Source organism: Leucopleurus acutus (assembly GCF_964270905.1).
Source record: "Leucopleurus acutus genome assembly, chromosome: 4".
In the NCBI taxonomy this organism is placed as follows: domain Eukaryota; kingdom Metazoa; phylum Chordata; class Mammalia; order Artiodactyla; family Delphinidae; genus Leucopleurus; species Leucopleurus acutus.
This window is the reverse complement of record NC_139146.1, coordinates 62857539-62876347: the sequence shown is the minus strand read 5'-3', so window position 1 is coordinate 62876347 and position 18809 is coordinate 62857539. Positions and strand designations below refer to the sequence as shown.

General features: G+C 47.7%; 1 protein-coding gene across 2 annotated transcripts in view; it reads right to left on the bottom strand.

Moving 5' to 3' along the window:
* TBC1D1 (TBC1 domain family member 1) overlaps window positions 1–18809 on the bottom strand; it is a 142382-nt gene that overhangs the window by 18684 nt on the left and 104889 nt on the right. For both annotated transcript variants that reach the window (XM_082838273.1, XM_082838274.1), the window contains 4 exons: window positions 13342–13503; window positions 8919–9077; window positions 3904–4148; window positions 1707–1866 (listed from right to left, as the gene is read on the bottom strand). In XM_082838273.1, the coding sequence (XP_082694399.1) occupies window positions 1707–1866; window positions 3904–4148; window positions 8919–9077; window positions 13342–13503 (726 nt within the window). The remainder of the gene's footprint in view (window positions 1–1706; window positions 1867–3903; window positions 4149–8918; window positions 9078–13341; window positions 13504–18809) is intronic.

The window sequence follows — 18809 nt, the reverse complement described above, 5'->3', positions numbered from 1 at the left end:
TGGCCGCTGAGCCTGCGCGTCTGGAGCCCGTGCTCCGCAACGGGAGAGGCCACAACAGTGAGAGGCCTGCGTATCGCAAAAAAAAAAAAAAAAAAAATCAATTTGGGGAGGTAGCTATGCAAAAATGGGGAGAGTCGTGAATATTTTAAGAACCTAGATTCTCCTAGTAAAGCCAAATGGTAAATTCCTTAAAAGTTCTTGTGGACAGAAGTAAATGATAATAAAAATCTAGTACTTTGGTATGGGGGGAAGAGGAGGAGAGAAGACGACTCACTGCCCACTTAAAAAGCAAATTTTAGACGGGCTTCCTAGGTGGCGTAGTGGTTGAGAATCCACCTGCTGATGCAGGGGACATGGGTTCGGGCCCTGGTCCGGGAAGATCCCACATGCCACGGAGCAACTAAGCCCGTGCGCCACAACTGCTGAGCCTGCGCTCTAGAGCCTGCGCGCCACAACTACTGAAGCCCACGCGTCTAGAGCCTGTGCTCCGCAACAAGAGAAGCCACCGCAGTGAGAAGCCCGCGCACCACAACAAAGAGTAACCCCCGCTCACCACAACTAGAGAAAGCCCGCGCACAGCAGCAAAGACCCAATGCTGCCTAGAATAAATAAATTTATTTTTTTTAAAAAAAAGCAAATTTGAGGATTTCTAGAATCTAGATATACAAGTGGTCTGCCCAAAGCTGCCTAAAGTGACTCTCTCTTTTGTGAACAATCCCTTTAAGATGGTCTCTAATTCTAAAAACGAATCTAAACAAGTATAAGAATACAGGTTTTTAAGCTATCAAGTGACTCAACATAAATGGTACTTTAAAACCACTTGGTACGTGATGACAATCAATTTTTTAATAACCTCTTCCTCTACAGTAAAAAGATAAAAAGAACCTGGATTGTCAGAATTATTAGTTCATCCCGAAGCAGGGGAAGCACACTGTACACGAGCTGACTGCTCACAGCATGTCACTCGGCTCCTATCCCTGCCAGGTCAAGGCAGCCTTTTACACTTTTTTAATTTTTTAAATTGAAGTCTAATTGACAAGGCAGTTTTGAGACTTTGCACGTGAACATTCATGTAAAACTCTGACAGAGACAATCTTCTCGAAAAGTAAATCAAGTAAACGGGAGATGGTTTGAAATGTGACCCACCCTCAGTTACGGGGGCACAGCAGTGGGAAGATGACGCGGGGGGCGCGTGAGGACGGACCGTGGGTCGGCGACACAGAGGTGCCTTCGAGAGCACGCCGGCAGAGGAAGCGAAGAGCTGCAGGTAGGGGAAGCAGAGCGAGAGGAGAAGATGAGGCGAGACCTAGAAAGAGCAGTGGCCCAGGACTCCCGGGGGAGAAGTCTTAGGGCGCTCAGCGAGCAAGGCCCGGGCCACGGAGGTCGAGGGAGACATCTCTGGGCCCCGCGCCAGGCTCCTCGGCCCAGCCTGCAGCAAGTCTGCTCCAGAGGGAGCCTGGGGGGAGGGAATCGGATCTAAGCCCACAGAAGGCATCGAGGGGAGGCCCTGATCATCAGAAGTTCAGCAGGTCCTGAAACTCCCGAAGACTGATCCTCACTCACTAAACTGAGAATGACAAATACCACCCTGTTTTCTGTAGAAGACCCAGGTATAAAAATGAGAAGAATCACCACGGAGCGACGACACACGGTTCCCCTCTAACTCGAGGACGCGGGTCCTGGCGAACAGACTCACACACACTCACCAAAGACTCTGGCTACGAACCCCAGGGGGAACTGCGAGGCGAACACTGTGAGGAACCAGGGCGCAGCGTAGAGGCTGGGGCCGATCTCGTGCTCCTCCAGGTGATTGTACAGGTCTCGGTGGTAGTCGTGGAGCAGCCTCGAGAGCTGGTACATCTGGATCTGCAGAGACACGCACACAGGGTCACCGTGGGAGATCGGCATCCACCCCACTCGGAGGCGGAAGGACCACGGAACTCTCTTCGTGGCTCCTGAGACCCCCCTGCTCTCGCCCTCCGTCATCCAGCGAGTGCTCGCTGGGGCTGCTGTGGCCAGGCAGGGGCTGGGCTGGGCCTGGGGCGCTCACGGCGGGGCTCCTCCGGCCACGGCCTTTCTTCTTACTGTTCCCTCGCGCTCCTTGGCTGGGAGAAGCTACGCATCTATCCTGAGGCAGCATTTCGTAAACGCACATTCTTAACAAAACCCAAAGCCAGGGGAATCTGAAGTAAAAAGGCAGCCTCTCGCCCACAGCGAAGTGAGAGCACAGATTCTGCAGAAGGATGCTACTGTATCTGTTCCTTAAGTTCCCGGTGAACGCCCCCCAAACCACTCAAGAGGCAGGACAAGTGTGACTTCTGCAGGTTTACAACACAGGAAAGTTAAAATAAGCTGACAAGCGTTTATCTCGAGATGGAGAAACCTTTTCCAACTGGGCTGGACGTGAGCTCAGGGGGCTCCCTCAGAGTGATGCGACCCTGGCAGGAAGCCCATGAGGGTCCCGGGGCTCACAGCTGGCCTAGAGCCAGTCCCGACTGAGCAGTCCCTGGCCCGACCCCAGAGGAACAGTGACCTGGAGAGGGCGCTACAGCCGGATATGTACTGCCCATAACGGGAAAAACTGTTTCCGGGAGGCCAGACAACATAGTTCTCTCAGGTACCAGCTGTGGCTCTTTTGTATCAAAAAGAAATCTAACCTCTAGGCCACCAGCCCAAACACAGCCGTGTGTAGACTATACTACACACGACTTGTGTAATATACTGTATCAGTATATACTGCTGTATACTATACTATACAAATCTGAAAAAGTCCACTCTCTTCGACGGCAGGTGCACCTACATTAAATACGCTAACGGGGTTATGTAGGAAGAACCTGACAGCATGTGTGGCACGTGTCATGTAGGCCCAAATCTCCTAGTGAACGGGATGGCTTCCTTCTATGGGATTTATGTTCACGCGGTCCACACACACAGGTGGAGGTGAAAGGATTTCTAGCCATGTTGTTCAATGCTCTGGAAGAGTCCTTGGCTCTAACGTACACTTTCTAAGGCTCTGAAATCAGAGAATCTTGCTGGTAAACAAACACGTAAACACATATTCCAACATTTAGGAATATCCTCAAAGCAGGATCCAGAGTTCTCCCCACCTCTGAAAGGCGGTGGTAGCAGCAGTGGAACACACTGTTGTATGGGGTTTTCTTCTGACATGACCTGCCACCTGTCACTCATTCATTCAACAAATACGGACGAGGTACCCACTTCATCCCAGGCACTAGCCTAGGAACTAGGGACTCAGCCCCAAGACAGGTAAGACCCCTGCCCTCTCATGATACACGCTAAGGAGAGCCAGAAAATAAACAAGTAAATAAATAAGGAAACAAGCTAATTTCAGGCCGTAAGTGCGTTATGCAAAAGGAGTGAGCCAGGATCACGCGACACAGCGAGCCAGGGTGGGTGGAAGGGCGGGACACGGCACCTGCGCGAACAGGTGATATCTGAGCTGGACATGGGATGGCAGGGGTTGAGGGGTAGGGATGGGATCCCCGGCAGAGGAAGGAGCAAATACACTGGGAGGTAGGAATCAGACCACCTGAAGGTGGTTTGACAAAGGGTAAAAGGGAGGGCGCTCCGGAGTCAGACAGGCCTAGGTTTAAATCCCAGCTCTGCCACCTGCTAGCTGTGTGACCTGCTCAAATTACATAACCTCTCTGAGCCTCAGCTTTCCCATCTCTAAATTGAGCTGATCAACAATGTCTTCCTGAAGTTTGAGGAGGTAAGTGCACATGCAACATTTGGTGTAAGGCCTAGCACAGAGTAAGTTCTCAGCAGTGACAGATGTTACAGTGTTAACTGATGGTGGGACGGTTCCTGAGATATACCTGGAAAGGGATCATAAACATTTTACAGTTCATCTTTATCAAAGACTTAAGGAACGCTCTCTACCTGTAAAATAATCATGTCTGGCCGATACTGTTTCCGCAGACCCATGTCAAACATCAGAAACTTGAGCATGTTGAATGCCTCTTCTTCGCCCATATGAAGCAGCAGAATGCCTGCTACAAAGCTGAGACCTTGGCAATAGCCTACTTCCTGGTCTAGAAGCGAGTAGGCCTTCAAAATGTTGTAAAGTGACAGCTGCCCCGCTCCTAGCTGAGCAGAGAAGTATGGATGTGTTGGAAAGGTTCGCCCTGTGAAAACAAAACACATTTGTTGTATTTTGAAAAAAAAAGAAAGCCTACTGAACCAGAAATCTGATGTGCTTTAGGTTAAAGCGACAGATCTTTCCAAGTGGGATCACATCATCAATCAGCTCTATAAAGGAGGTCAGCTGGTTGTTCTTGGAATAATGCTTGCAATTAAAAACTCAGCAATTAATCATGCTTTCAGGTGAAAGAAATGAGAACCGCCTTCGGGCCTGCAGATACCTGGACTTCCATCTAAAACAGGAAGAAGAGTGTCTATCCTCTAAACAGGAGTCTAGTGTCCAGAGGAGCGGTCAGCTGTGGTTCTCTACCCAACCCCGCTCCAGCACACACCCCGATCAGCTCTGCCCAGACTGCTCGTTTCCCTGCAGGTGCTTCACACCACACGCACATTTCTCTTCTTTTAAACCATAGGCAGTGCTTTGAAACACAGTGGGGAGCAGTAGGTGTTTTCTTTTATACAAAACAATGACCTCTCAGCAAGAGGTTAAAATAAAACGCTCTCGACATCCCGATTTTCACAAAAAGCTGGTACTCAGACAAAGTTTAAAAAGACTTCTTCTGTCCAGGAGGCGTGTGTGGTGGATACCTGTCAAATCCCACCTCCCCCTCTCCTTTTGGAATGTGACTGATGGGGAAGTGTGTTTCTAGGGAGCAGAAAAATGCCTGATTGAAGAGGTGCTCAGCCGGGGTCACGCCTGGACCCAGGTGAGAAGTACGGCCTTGTCTGGATCAGCAAAGGCAGAAGTGCATGGAGGCCACGAGGGGAACATTCACCTTAATTACGTGCTCTCAGCAAAGGGAGGAGGATACGTTCGTGTGTTCTTCCTCAGCCCCGTGAGAAAGCACTGGATCCATCCAGATCAGTTTACCTGAACTTGACTTAGGACGGCAGCAATAGTCTTTGCCTGATTTCTTGTCCTGTGTTCATTTCTCTCTCGCTACTCTACCTCTCCCCGCAACAAACCTTCCTATACGCCCCCTGCACAAGTCACCCACTGCTGGAAAGCCGTAGGGAGCAGCTTCTAAGTCTGCTCTCTGATTCAATGGTGTCCCTCCATTTCTGGACCTGTTCCAGTGTCCCGGCCAACCTGCCTATCGTGGGAGAGGCCGGACAGCGTCCCAGGGGAGGCACTGACAACGGGATACCCAGGAGAGCAGCAGCTGACAGGGTGGAGGGTGACCTGGGCCCGAAGGGGGTCTCTAGCTCGCTGCTCAGTGTCCCCTCCCCCATGGCCTTCCGTGCGGCCACGACCAGATGGGAGGCACAGCCAGAAGGCAGGATACTGGGCAATACAGATTGTCCACCCAGGATGGAGAGCCGGAGAAGAGAAAAGTTACAATTACCTGAGGGCAGCACAAATGGATGTGCTGGAACCACGCCTAGAGGGTGGGGCAGGTTCCGGAACTAAGGCCCCAGCATGACTTGCTAAGTGTCATCGGGTACACTGTCTCCTCCTGGCTCAATGGGGCCAGCTCTGACAGCGTTTCTCCACCTAACCAGAGGAGGGGAAGGCTGTGTTGGTCTGCAGTGGACAAAGCCAAGACAGAGAAAAGCCATACAGTGTGTCCTAGAGGGAACATGATATTCAGAGACTAAGAAGAGCAAGGTTCTAGAACTTTCTGCCACTGAGTAGTGGCCTGTAACTTGGGCAAACCACATCACCTCCGAAGTGGAACTAATGTGTCCAAGTTCATACAGGACCGTGTAAAGCTGAAATCCAGCAAAGCTAGAGAATATGGTTCACAGACTGTAAAACACTGCCCAACTACAAAGTCTATTATTCTCACTCCTTGGAGGAAAACATATTGCAAACCTGATTAGATTAACAGCTAATTTCAGAAAAGTAAAGGAAAAGCCAGGAAAACAAAAATCCTTGCAAACCCCAAATACCTCCAACCAATAAGCATTCTGTTCTTCTGGCCAGGATACGGATGCCACTTTCTTAAGAAAAACTGAAACATGCTTTGTTTTTGCTCTGCCCTACACACCTCTGCTGGGCCTTGAGTGAGTCACACTGTAGACTAAATTAAAAAGTGCAGACAAAACAACTGACTTGGCAAATACCACCTTGGTGAGAGGTGAGGGGGAAGCAACGGGCAAAGTTTGGAGGACCTTCTAGGCGAGGCCTCCGTGAACCCAGCAGAGCCAGAGCCTGGCAGGCAGGGCACCTGGTCCACCGCTGGACCTGGGCCAACATTCGGCTCTCCCAGTTCAAGGGAGGAGGGAAGGCTGGCCCTGGAGGAAGCCTGGAGAGACGCACAGATGTCACCTGGGAAACGCACTGCTGGAAACAGAGCTTCTTTGGGACCTTCGGAGGGCACTGAGAAGGCATCCGAACTGGGGGCCGTGACTGGGAAAGAAGTGAGGTGGAGAGACAAGGCTGGCGCAGCCGGGGTGTGGCGTGGGGCTGCAGCTGGCCTTCGGGGTTGCAGAGGGTGAGGGTGGGAGACGGGCAGGGACAGAGAGGACGTGAGTGCAGCCTGGCCCCGCCTGGGAAGGAGGAAAGGCCGAATCTCGCCTCTTGCAGACTCCAGGCCAACTAGAGGAGTGGCAGCCGCTGGCCCCTGGGCAGGGCGGTGCCTGAAGGTGGCTGCGCAAACACAGGTCCCCGGGGGACAGCCCCCCCACCCCAGCCCGTCGTGCTGCTGACGTGGCCTTTTCCTCCCTCTGCAGAAGAGTAACTGCATCTGAGCTACGGGAGGCAGAGGCCCAGTCCTGCGCGTGGAACAATGAGGAATATTTACTGAAAGAAAACTGAGAGAAGAGAGGAGTTAGGAGGAAACATCGTCCCCATCTCCTCCTCCCATCCCGGGTGGGGGCAGAGACCACGTGTGCTCCTTCCTCCCTTTCAACCTCCTACCCGAAATTTATTTTTTTCTTCATTTCACATGATAGGAACATGTCACTTTTTCTGTTACTCACCACATGAGCAAACACTGCTACTGCCAATTCACAAAACTGCTTCCTTAGGGTCAGTGGGCCAAATGGGCTCCAGCCCCAGGCCTCACATTTTCACTGTCCCCAAGGCGCAATCACGGCCTGTCAGCATCACCCTGCACCCAGCCAGCCATCTCCTAGGAACGCATGGGGCTCCTGGGCAGAGGGCCTCAGGGATGGAGGGGCCTACTGCAGCACAGAGCCGGAGGGGGTTTAGGTCCTGGCACTCAGCTGTGTGACCACGGTCAACACCTGACCTCGCTGCGCTTCAGAGACTTTTCTCATTTCTTAAAGAGGATACAGGGCCAGTTTTCCAAGGCTGCCGTGAGGGTCACGTGAGACTGGGATGCCAGTGCGGGGCCTCACAGTCAACATCAAGAGATTTAGTAAGCATCTACTATGTGACAGGTTCTGTCCTAGGAGCTAGGGTACAATGGCAAATGGCCCCAGTCCAGCCCACAGAGGGAGGGCTGCATCCTACTGGGGAGAAAGGCAATAAAAAGGCACTGCCACATAACTAAGGGACAGTGGAGGGGGGGGTTACAAGCACAGGCCTAGAGTCACACTGTTCAGTGGCACACCAGCCGTGTTACTTTGGACAAGTGACTTAACCTCTCTGCATTTCAATATTCTCAGCTCCAAACAAGGATAGAACAACATCTCCCTGATTGTGTTGTGAGGATTAAAGAAAAGATTTTAAGTAACTCCACCCAACATTTGCTCCAAGGTAAAGTTAAGTACTAGCTTTAAACACTAATGATAATTGTCATAATGGTAAATGTGATAAGTACGCTGAGGGGAGTGTAGAGGGTGGGACAAGGCTTAGCAGAGGCACCTAACCCAACCTGAAGGTGGGGAAGAGGCTATATCAGGGACAGCTTCTCAGAGATGACATTTCAACTTAGACCTGAAGAGGGACATTTACGAAATCTACCCTGACGAAGTGCTGTGTGGCTGGACAGAAAAGCCTCGGTACTGCCTGATCCGGCTCGCACCTCACACGGCTGGGAGGAACCCGGTGGGCCCAGAACACGGACTGGGGAGCCCCGGGGTGGCGGCAGCCAGGGTGGATGTTCTGGAAGCAGGACCATGTGCCCTAGAAGCAGCAGGGCTGGGAGCCCACGGGGTTGCCCAGGAGCCCTGCTGTCAGCAGAGCCAGAGACGGAGGCCGCTGGGGGCGGAGCAGGCAGGAAAGGGTGTCCCCACCTGGGGCTGCTGACAAGAGAGAAGGCCTTCTGTCATCACGGCTACAGCCTGCCTCCACAAGTTCTCCACTGTGGCAACTGCAAAGGTACCCAAGACACCGTTTCCACCTTAGCGTTTTTAAAACTGCTCGAGAGACGAGGCGCCTCCCTGTTCCCTGAATAAAATCACCCAGGGTGCACTCACAAGCTCCTTTCTCCAATTTTTCTAATAAATCCTGTTTGTAAACCGTAAAGACTAGGGAGTGGCTCCTGTAATTAAACGCAGCCTCAGCTCTGACACTTGTGTTTCCAGGATGTTCCTTGGGTTGACTGCAAAACCTCCTATCAATATCTGAGTCACTGAACTGAACCGTGGTCAGAACTGGCGCCTCCACGCCAGCCACCCTCCATGCTGAGCAGAGGTAACAAGCCACCCGGCGCAGACGGAGGTTTCTTTATAGACCTGAGAAGACATTTGTGATGACTCCAGGGCTTTGTTAATCGAAAGTCTCAGCAGCAAATTCTGGTTGCTAAACCTCAAGGCCGAGCACTAAATAACTCGGACAGTGTCTTCAGACTTTTCAAGTGAGTGAAACCTCCATTTTCATGTCAAATCGACTGCAGGCTTACCGAGGTCGATGAGAATGGCGTGCTGGTGGGAGGTGAGCTGCTTTAAGAGCTCTTTGTATGGCGTGTCCTTTGGCTGCTGTTTACTGGGAAACGGATGTTTTAGGTGGTATTGCTCTGCTAGGAATTTCCAGATTTCGCCCCGGTGATGTCGCGGCACACCTTCAAAAGCGGGGGTGGAAAAGAGAGAGAGGGGCTTCATGTACAGAATTCAACTTAACAATGAAAACGAGTTGTGCTTCAGTCCACTGATCCAACTTCTAGTTCCACTGTGAATTAACTGCATAGGAATGGAAGTAAAGCAACCAGAATTCTGTCGTATTTGCTCCCTTCCTGCCTTCCTCCACACTCCCCGCCATTCTTCCCTCACCCCCCTGACCCCCTCCCACCTTTCGTAGCACATATCTAGGTACTATGTGCAGACTGTGCTAGACTCTGCGATAAACTGATGAATGACATGAACCCCTATGACTGGCACCAATTACTAACGTCCTTGGGAAATAACTGCAAGCATGTAAAATGACACTGCAAAATGGGATCTCAGGGACTTCCCTGGTGGCCCAGTGGTTAAGAATCCACCTTCCAATGCAGCGGACGTGGGTTCGATTCCTGGTCGGGGAACTAAGATCCCACATGCCGTGGGGCAACTAGGCCCACGTGCCGCAACTACAGAGCCTGTATGCTGCAGCGGAGGATCCCACATGCCGCAACGAAGATCCCAACGAAGATCCCGCGTGCCACAACTAAGACCTGACACAGCCCAAAATAAAAAATAAATAAGTAAAAAATTTTTTTTTAAAGTTTAAAAAAACAAAAGTGAACTCAGAGAAGGGATAGACCCAAAGAGGTGAGTGTGGACGAAGGAGACCTAGGTTTCCTGGACTCCTTCACTTGTGCCAAGACTCAAGAGTGGGAGAAAGAAGAGAGAAGCCAATTCAGAGGAAGGGAACCAAGAGCGTTTCCACAGGCCTCCCTGGGCACACGGCACATGCAGGAGGGAGCAGGTGGCAGTCAGGCTGGACGGGCTTTACTAGAGGCAAAACTGAGGGCAAGAAACCTGCGCTTTATTTGGTAGCCGAAGGGAGCCACTGAATGTTTTTGAGTTGGGGAAGGAGTAGCCGAATCAAAGCTGAGATTCTGGAGTACTGATTGGACGTCTTTCTGCAAGCGTGGGCTGGAGGAAGGGGCCAGTGGCTGCACAGGGGACAGTCTGCATGAACATGCCCTGGTGGGCATTCAACATGGACCTACAAACAAGAAAAATGATCTAAGAGCCTCTACCTAATGTTTTAGACGTGATTAACTTAAATACTCAAAGTAATTTTAAAATGTTGTCTAAAACTAAGAAACGTCCTCTTAAAGTCAATGATGTTACTCAGGTCAAACCTCATTAGAAAAAGTGACTGTTTTGGATCAAAATTCTTGGGTTCGTGATTCCGCTGTTTCAAGGCCCAAACGTGGAAATGGGGAGACAAAGAAAACGGCAGGATAAGACACCAAACCCTCCTTATCTCTGAGGAGTGCTCTTCAGAGAAAAGGAGTCTCGTAATCAGGGATTAATCTCCCTTTCCATCCAGAAAAAAACCATGAGCACTTTGTACCCTTCCCTGCCACTCGGAGAGCCTACCCAGGAAGGTCGTTTGCTAGTTTCCCCAGCCGTCTCTGACAGCAGATCCTACTCCGGGAAAGAGCAGCAGCTAACACTCCCTGTGAGGTGACCAGGCGCCGTCACCATCCTGAACCCGTGACATCATCCCCACAACCCGCTGAGGGAAATACGAGGATGCTCCACATGGTGCAGATGGGGAAACAGAGGCCCCTTGCTGAGAAGAGGTGCCCCAGTCGTTGCTGGCAACCCAGGGAAACTGACTGCCGTTTTCTCTCAAAGTTCTCACTGTCACACAAGCTGCTACTCAGATGGGTACTGAGGAAAATACCTTACGTTCCTACCTGGCAATTAATAATAAAATCATCATTTGTGAATCTGAACCAGAAAGCCAATTTCATTTAGTGCAGATTCACAGGAGCTGTTTAGAAAGCATCACTCAGCCATCTCTTGGAAATACTTACAGTCTAGTCAGTAATTTGGTTTTACACTATGGGAGAAACACAGGGACACACTTAACTGTGACCACATCCTACACGTTCTCTGAATGTTTAACTCGGAGCCAACTGGATGACCCTGTGTAGTGGGCTGAGTGGTGTCCTCCAAAAAGGTATGCCCACGTCCTGATCACCTGAGGCTGTGAATGTTGCCTTATTTGGGAAAACGGTCTTTGCAGAGATAATTAAGTTAGGTAAAGACCTTGAAATGAGGCCATAACCCAGAATGACAATGTCTTTAGAAAAGAGTCACACAGAGGAGAAGACAAGAAGAGGAGGCGATATGCCCACAGAGGCAGAGACGGAAGTGACGCAGCCACGGTCAAGGAGTGCCGACAGCCACCAGAAGCTGGGAGAGGCCGAGGGCAACCCTGTCCACGCGCCCTGACTTCAGACTTCTGGCTTCCAGAACTAAGAGAGAAAACTTTCTGTTGTTTTAGCCACCAATTTTGTTATCATTTGTTATGGCAGCAACAGGAAACCAATCCACCCTGATATCTGCTTTTTTATACTGTTCTGTTTCTTTTCTCCCTACTATTCCTGCTCAGAGATGTATCTGGAGGGGTGGGGAGATGTGCAGACACATACACACCTCATACTTCACACTGTATTAGAAACAAATGTGGGCTGAGAAACAGTCAGCATGTTACGTGATTAATAGTGGGGCTTTTCACAAAATATTTTTGTCAAACTGGGAAATTTCCCAAGTTATGAGATGAACAATTTCCCCTTATTACTAAATCATTCCCATTATCTTATCAAACCTTTATTTTGGGGAGGAAAAAAATACTGGCCGTCCCTGGACAGTACCACATATTCTGGTGTTTAAGAGAAAGCTTAGATTTTACGATTTTAAAACAAAGGGTCATGCAAATCGGTGCCAGTGTGTTTGCTAAGAACGACCTGGAACAGCCTTCCGCACACTCGGTTTCGCCTCCACTCCTAACCCCAGAAAGAAACCTGGCAGTGGACTGGGCGTGCAGGCAGGAAGCCACCCTCCCCCCAGATGTAAATACTTTTTAATTTTTACTCACTTTAGAAGTAATATATGCTCACTATTTAAACGTGAGAAAAACAAACAAACCTTCTGAAAATACAGAAGGTATAAAGAAGAAAGTGAAAAACCATTCATAACTAGAGGGAACATATAATTCACCACCCAAAGCGGGAAGCTTTTGAAAGCGAAGGGGAGGAAGGCTATTAATTACTGGACAGGTTGTAAAGCAGGGCTATGCCAGGTAACCCGGATGGATGGCCATCCTGTCTACAACTCAGGTTATCTGCAAACACGTCAAGGATGTCTTTCTACATATACACATATGGAGATACACAGCTGTACATGAGGCCACGCTGTCCTTTCTCATTTAACGACTGACCTCAGACACCTTTTACTGCCGTCAATATAAATCTACTGCGTTATTTTCAAGGAATATGACATGCGTGTGGTCACGCAGTTGGGGTTTTTCGGGTTCCGCTTTGTTTTTTGGCCATTAAACACTGCCACAATCTGCACTCTTCCCACCGCAGTACATTTTTGACTGATTCATTTCTAGAACAGGTTTCTTACGTGGCAGTGCTGGGTCAAAGGTGAGCAGAGTTTGCTTCTGGCCCATATTGCCAACTGCTCAGGTAGCCTCTTTGCAATCCCACTCCTAGAAAAGTACGCTCCCGATTATAAACTTCTACACCCTCATACCTTTAGAGAAATCCTTTAAAACCAAAGTAAACTCTGAATTAGTTAAAATTCCCTAGAATTATTCCTCCTTCTCCCAAGTTGACACCCTAAAATCCTGCCACCTTGATCGAACTTTAACTTGGGATGTTTATAAATCTCTTTATTTCCGTCACTTAGGGGTCTCATTAAGAGGAGAGGCCTTCTTAGCCACACGGTGTCTTTTATTTCAAGGGCTGCAAAGTAACTGGAGAGCTGGAATCCAAACCCGAGCCTACCTGCCTGAAGTCCGGGCTGGACACTGTGTTACCTCCTGAGAGCATCCAGACAGAAGGCACACAGTTCACTGTCAGTTTACTATTTCACTCAGCTTATCATCACATCATTACCCAGTTTGTAGGCAACTAAGCCCTTAGGTATTCTTTTGTCTTCTTCCTGTTTCCTTAATTAACTTAATTAAGAGGAATCATCAAAGGTAATGAAACTCACATCAATTAACTAAGACATCTGGAAACAGATTAGGTAAAGACATGATAAATAGGAGAGAGATGGCCACCGAAAATGGACTTAAAAATTATTTTTTATTCCATACTTCTCCCCAGTCATCAGTGAGGGGTGAGGCCGGCTGGACTGATTCCCAGTTAAGCTTACCTTGCCCAACAGCCGAGTGCATTTTTTCCATGTCAAACTTAATTTTTGATCTTCCCGGAGTGGTAAGCATCTTTTCCCACACTGTAGTTACTTCTTTAAGACAAGGAGTGATTTCTTCATAATCAAGCTTTAGGCGCTTGTTCAGCAAATCATTCTCAGAGGCTAGAACGGATAATTTAAGAGCACGTTAGTGAATGCTACAGCTCCGTGTCTCCTACTTCACAGCACAGCTGCCTGCTCATCACCACCGCTAAGACGTCAAGTGGCTACAAGCCAGCTTAACAGGTCCAAGGTAAAGACACGGTTCCTGCCCCACCACAGCTTCCTTACCTTGGAAGAAGCTAAACACCTAGTAGGCATCCTTGATTCCTCTTAGTCCTTCACCCCCAATGGATTCTGCTGGCTCTACTGCTAAAATACACCCCACACCTATCCAGTTCTACCCATCTCCACAGTTACCCTATTAACCAGAGACATCTCAAGGGCAGGAACCATGTGTTGGAATTCCCAGCGCCTGGCATGACGAGCTCTCAACAAAACTTCATCTAAACTAGGATAGGCTCTCCGAGGATAGTTCCTTCTTATTTAGAGCCAAACCTCCTTTAAGTAGCTTCTACCCTTCGTCACATTTCTGCTGCCTGGGGCTGAACAGAATAAATCTACCCTTTTCATGTGGCATCTCCTCAAATATATGAAGATAGCTATTATTTCCTACCAAACTTATTCAGCTTACAGCTGCATTAAGAATTATACCTAAATTACCAAACTTGGGGGTGGGGCGGGGGCAGGGGATCTAAGAAGGATTAAAACTGACAACCTCACTCCCACCTAAAACCACTAAATCCTATTCAGACAAGGTGGTAACATTGTCAGCCCCCATATCCACTCCACAACCTATCTCCGATCTAGACTGTGAGTTTATTGGGAAAGCAGGTAGGATACATAGCTTAGCATAAGCCAACATACAGGCTTCTGCAGAGCTGTAAACTTGTCTTCTTTATGATAATAATAAACACTATATGTCTTAAGTACTCTATATTTAGTAACATTTAATCTTTTTTTCTCTTTTTTTTTTTTATTGGGGTACAGTTGCTTTGCAACGTTGTGTTAGTTTCTGCCGTACAACGAAGTGAATCAGCTATATGTATACACATATCCCCTCCCTCTTAGACCTCCCTCCCACCTCACCCCCCATCCCACCCACCTAGGTCATCACAGAGCACCGAGCTGAGCTCCCTGTGTTACACAGCAGGTTCCCACTAGCTATTTTACGCATGGTAGTGTATATATGTCAATCCTAATCTCCCAATTCATCCCAACTCCCTTCCCCCGCCCCATGTCCACGCATCTGTTTCCTAGGTCTGCGTCTCTAGTCCTGCCCTGCAAATAGGTTCATCTGTAGCATTTTTCTAATCTTCAGGACACTGTGAGGCAGGTATCTTTGGATGAGAAGACTGAGCCCCTCCCCCAAGGCCCAAGCAGGAGGCGGAGTGGGCCTGGGCCCCTTGCCTTTCTCCACCACACTGCAGAACTTGCTGTGATTAATTATACACATTTTCTGAGACTAGGCAGGTATCGATTAGGGGCCTTAAATGTTTGATAGAATCCAGTGGAGCTATCTGGACCTAGACTTTTCTTTGTGTGAAAGAGTCTCAATACAAATTTTATCTCTTTGACAGATATAGGGCCATTCAGACTTCTTTTCCTTCTTATTTCAGTTGTGATAAATTGCACCTTCCAATAAGTTTGTCCATTTCATCCAAGCTGTTAAGTTTATTGGCGAAGAGTTGTTCTTAGTTCCAGAGACACTAAGTCAGTGCACACCTCGCACAATCTGCTCTCCCCCCATCCCACAGATCCACACTCCCCCGCCCCAACTTTTATTCTGGGGGAGACCGAGGCTGAGCAGGTTCATTACTTTGTCCGGGGCCGCAGAATCAGGATGTGCTGGGTGCAGGATTTTTGCACCCTGGATTATTTTTTAAATAGGAATTACAGCTATTTCACTGAGTTGCTCCTGTGAGGATTAAGTGAGATGAAATATACTAACCATCTACAAGATGTCTGCTAATTAGCAAGTGCTCCACAAATTACCAAAAATATAAAAGCAAAAAAAAAATCGAAATAATGTTGCTTTACAAACCAAGTGCTGATAACATGAAATATTTTCTTTTTCCCCATTAGAAATCGAGCAAATGATAGTAAAACTCAAAGAATCTGGCTAATGCTAACCTGACAGTAAGATCTTAGTCATCTTATGCATGTTTTCTGTACTTAACTGACCCAGTTACCGCCTTTAAGAGTACAAACGCATCAAAAGATGGCGCTGAAAAGGGCTGCAGAGATCCCTCGTCCAGCCTCTCACTTCACGGACACAAAAACTGAAGTTCCAAGTGAGCAAGGGACTTGCCCAAGGTGATTTACTAGCTGGTGGGTGGCCAGGAGACTCTAGGTCTACTGCTGCCTCCTTCTCATCTTCTGTGATTTTTCATCTTCTGTCTTCATTCTCTTCCTTCTTACTTTGAAGAACACATTTTCAAGGTCCTGCTAAATAATTCCCTGCGTGTATGTGGAGTTCAAATTTTTTAAAAATGTCAACTCTCAATTTCTCTCAGCTTCTCATCTACACATAGTAGATGCCATTAGAGCTGAGCTAACCCTTGTGGCACATAAGGTTCAGGGCCAGCCCTGCCAAACAGTGACTGCAAGCAGTACAAGGCTCTTGGGGCCAAATGTACATTTCTCTGGCAGTGAATTCTGCTGTGAGCACGCCTGGATACTAAAGAGCCCAGAAAGCAACAAGAGGAACCTCCTCTGAAGTCAACAGAACAGAAATATCTGGCCAGAAAACACAGCTGAAAAGGCTTATTAAGCTATGCATTTTGCTGTTGGCCCAAGCAACAGCCTGCCGTTTCAGTATCCTGACAACACTGCTCCCTAAACCAGTGGCCTCCAACATGCCTTATCAAGCAAGGCAGATGGTGCAACCCCACAACAAACATCAAGGCTCTAAGGCAAGAACTTGAGATACAAGACCAAACTCTTTTATTAAATAAGTGTCTGCAAACCCATGTTTAAGAGTTTCCGAGGCTAGGAGAAACCAGGACTAAATGAGATCAAAATGTAACTTTGCAAAAGAGTCATCTAATCGCCATTGAATGTGGATGTGAGCTACAACCTGGACTGCAGACTAATAATGTTCAGGTCTGATTATGTCACCGCACAGGGTGTGCTGTGGCTGCCTGTCCCAGTTCTGCTCTATTAGCAACTGCCTTCACGGACAAAATGCTCTTCCAACTGCCACCATCTCCTGAAAACTTAGAAAGGGAAGGAAGGCTAAGAGGCTGGGAGTCTCAGTAATTAAATGACGCCCAAACTTGTAGAGATTTTAGAAAAACTGCACTCAATATCTAATTTTTTTTTTATAACTAACGTGTAGTACTTGTTTAACTAGGAAAATCTTTTAAAAATATCTTCAATGATAATCAATTAAAACTCAAAATTCACTGTGTTATCATTATGCCGATGTACTATCTGCAACATTAAATTATATGACTCAGTCCAATAAGCAGTATAGTGCTGACCAAAACCCATGGTTGTGGTGAGTCACCCTGCTGTCCTGCGTCAGGCCGCTCCATCATCATTTATAATGGGGAAAATGGCCTTGCAGAGGGTGCTGCAGAGGCCTGAGGGTCGGGGAGAGAGGCCATGCATTTCAGTCCCAACACCACTGAAAATTAGCTGTTTAACTTTTGAGGAAATCACAATTCAGCTTCCAATGGTCTACAATGAAGTGAAACAGATTTAGATGACGTGGTTTGATTCTCTCTTGAATGCAGTGCTCCCAGAATAGTAATAAATATTTGATCCATATATTCAAAAGCCAGGAAAAAGGCTTAACCATAGGAAGAATCTCCTCCTATATGTTCCTCTCATTTCTTTCCCAAAAAGCATGCAATTCAGCCTGAATTCTTGATCAACTGCAAGCGCCACTTCCAGCTGCAATTTAACCTTCCTTTAAAAGTAACTGGAAAAAAAAAAAAAAAAGCGATAAAATGACTGCCTCTCTAGTGCACTCCTGGTTGGTTCCTGTCAAATCTTGCCTCTGTATTTAATGATTCTGTGCCCCCCATGCCACCCCAACAAAACTTACTACATGTTTTTAGGCCATTCATGATCAGGCTCTTATTGTTGATTAGTTTTCTCAGCAATACAGGTACTGTACACACTGACACAACGCTTCCTAAATGATATTTAGCAAGTTTATTACGCTTTCACCACCAAGATAAGCATATGTTGGACTTTACAGAGCTAAGGAGAGGAATAAATTCAAACAGTAAAAATAAGAGACCACACAGGACAGAACTCTGCTGGATGAAACAAGGAAGCAGCAAATGAGGATGCTGGCAAGGGCTAGTGAACAAGGGCAAGGTGTTCTAGGTACCTTAGGAAACGCTTCCCTGCCCATTCTAGTCTGCCTGGTCACCATTTACATGGCTTTACAAAAGCTTTGCCACTGTGGCAACCTGATCTTGTCTCATCAGTCACAGTCACGATTCCTCCCAACACTCCCAAGAAGCCAGGCAGCATCCTTCCCATTTTACAACTACGCCCTGATTTTCCGTAGCTGCCACCTGCAAGAAGATGGGCCAGGGAAAGCATTAAGGTTTATGACCTACATGATGAATATAAGTGCCTTTTTACTTTTCAACAAAAACCCCCACCAACATACACATGATTATAACCGCTGTGCTCCAAAGCTGTCATTTGGTCGATGGAACACTCAGCGATGCCATCACTATTAAATCTCTTTTAGACATCTGCTTTTAGAATTACCTTCAAGAACATACAAGAAAATGGTAGAAACACAGACTTGGAAGAAAACTTAGCATTTACTGCTCTAAACTCCCCTCACCATGGCATCCCTTTCCATAGCAGCCTCATGGGATGAGCTGTCTCTCTCAGCTTCAATACTGGGTACTGGAGAGCCCACTACACCCATAAGTAGACAATTCCAACCGCTCAACTACTCTCTTATCAAAAGGTCTTATTACTTTGTACTTGACTCTTGGTTTTGGTCAAAGATGACATATTTATATGGACAATGAACCTTATTCACCAGATTTGGTGTCTTAACTTCCAGCTCTATACAAACATCACAATAAAAGATGAAGCTCTACAATCAAGGATGAAGTTAATTCCAAAATCGCTCTGCACAGGGCCACCGTGTACTACTTGTGTAGCCTCCCTTTTAAAGAGTATGTTCGGATTTCCCAACCAAAATCCTCCTTATTTTATATCCAGGCAGCTCTCTGCACTCCAAGACCCGTGCTCTTTGCAGTATACCACCCAGGGTACATACAACTCGGCTCCTTAGCTACTTTGCAAATAATACTTATTCGTTCAAATGACTATGGAAACAGGAAATGAACAGAATCTAAAGTTCATGGCTTATTCTGACACTAACA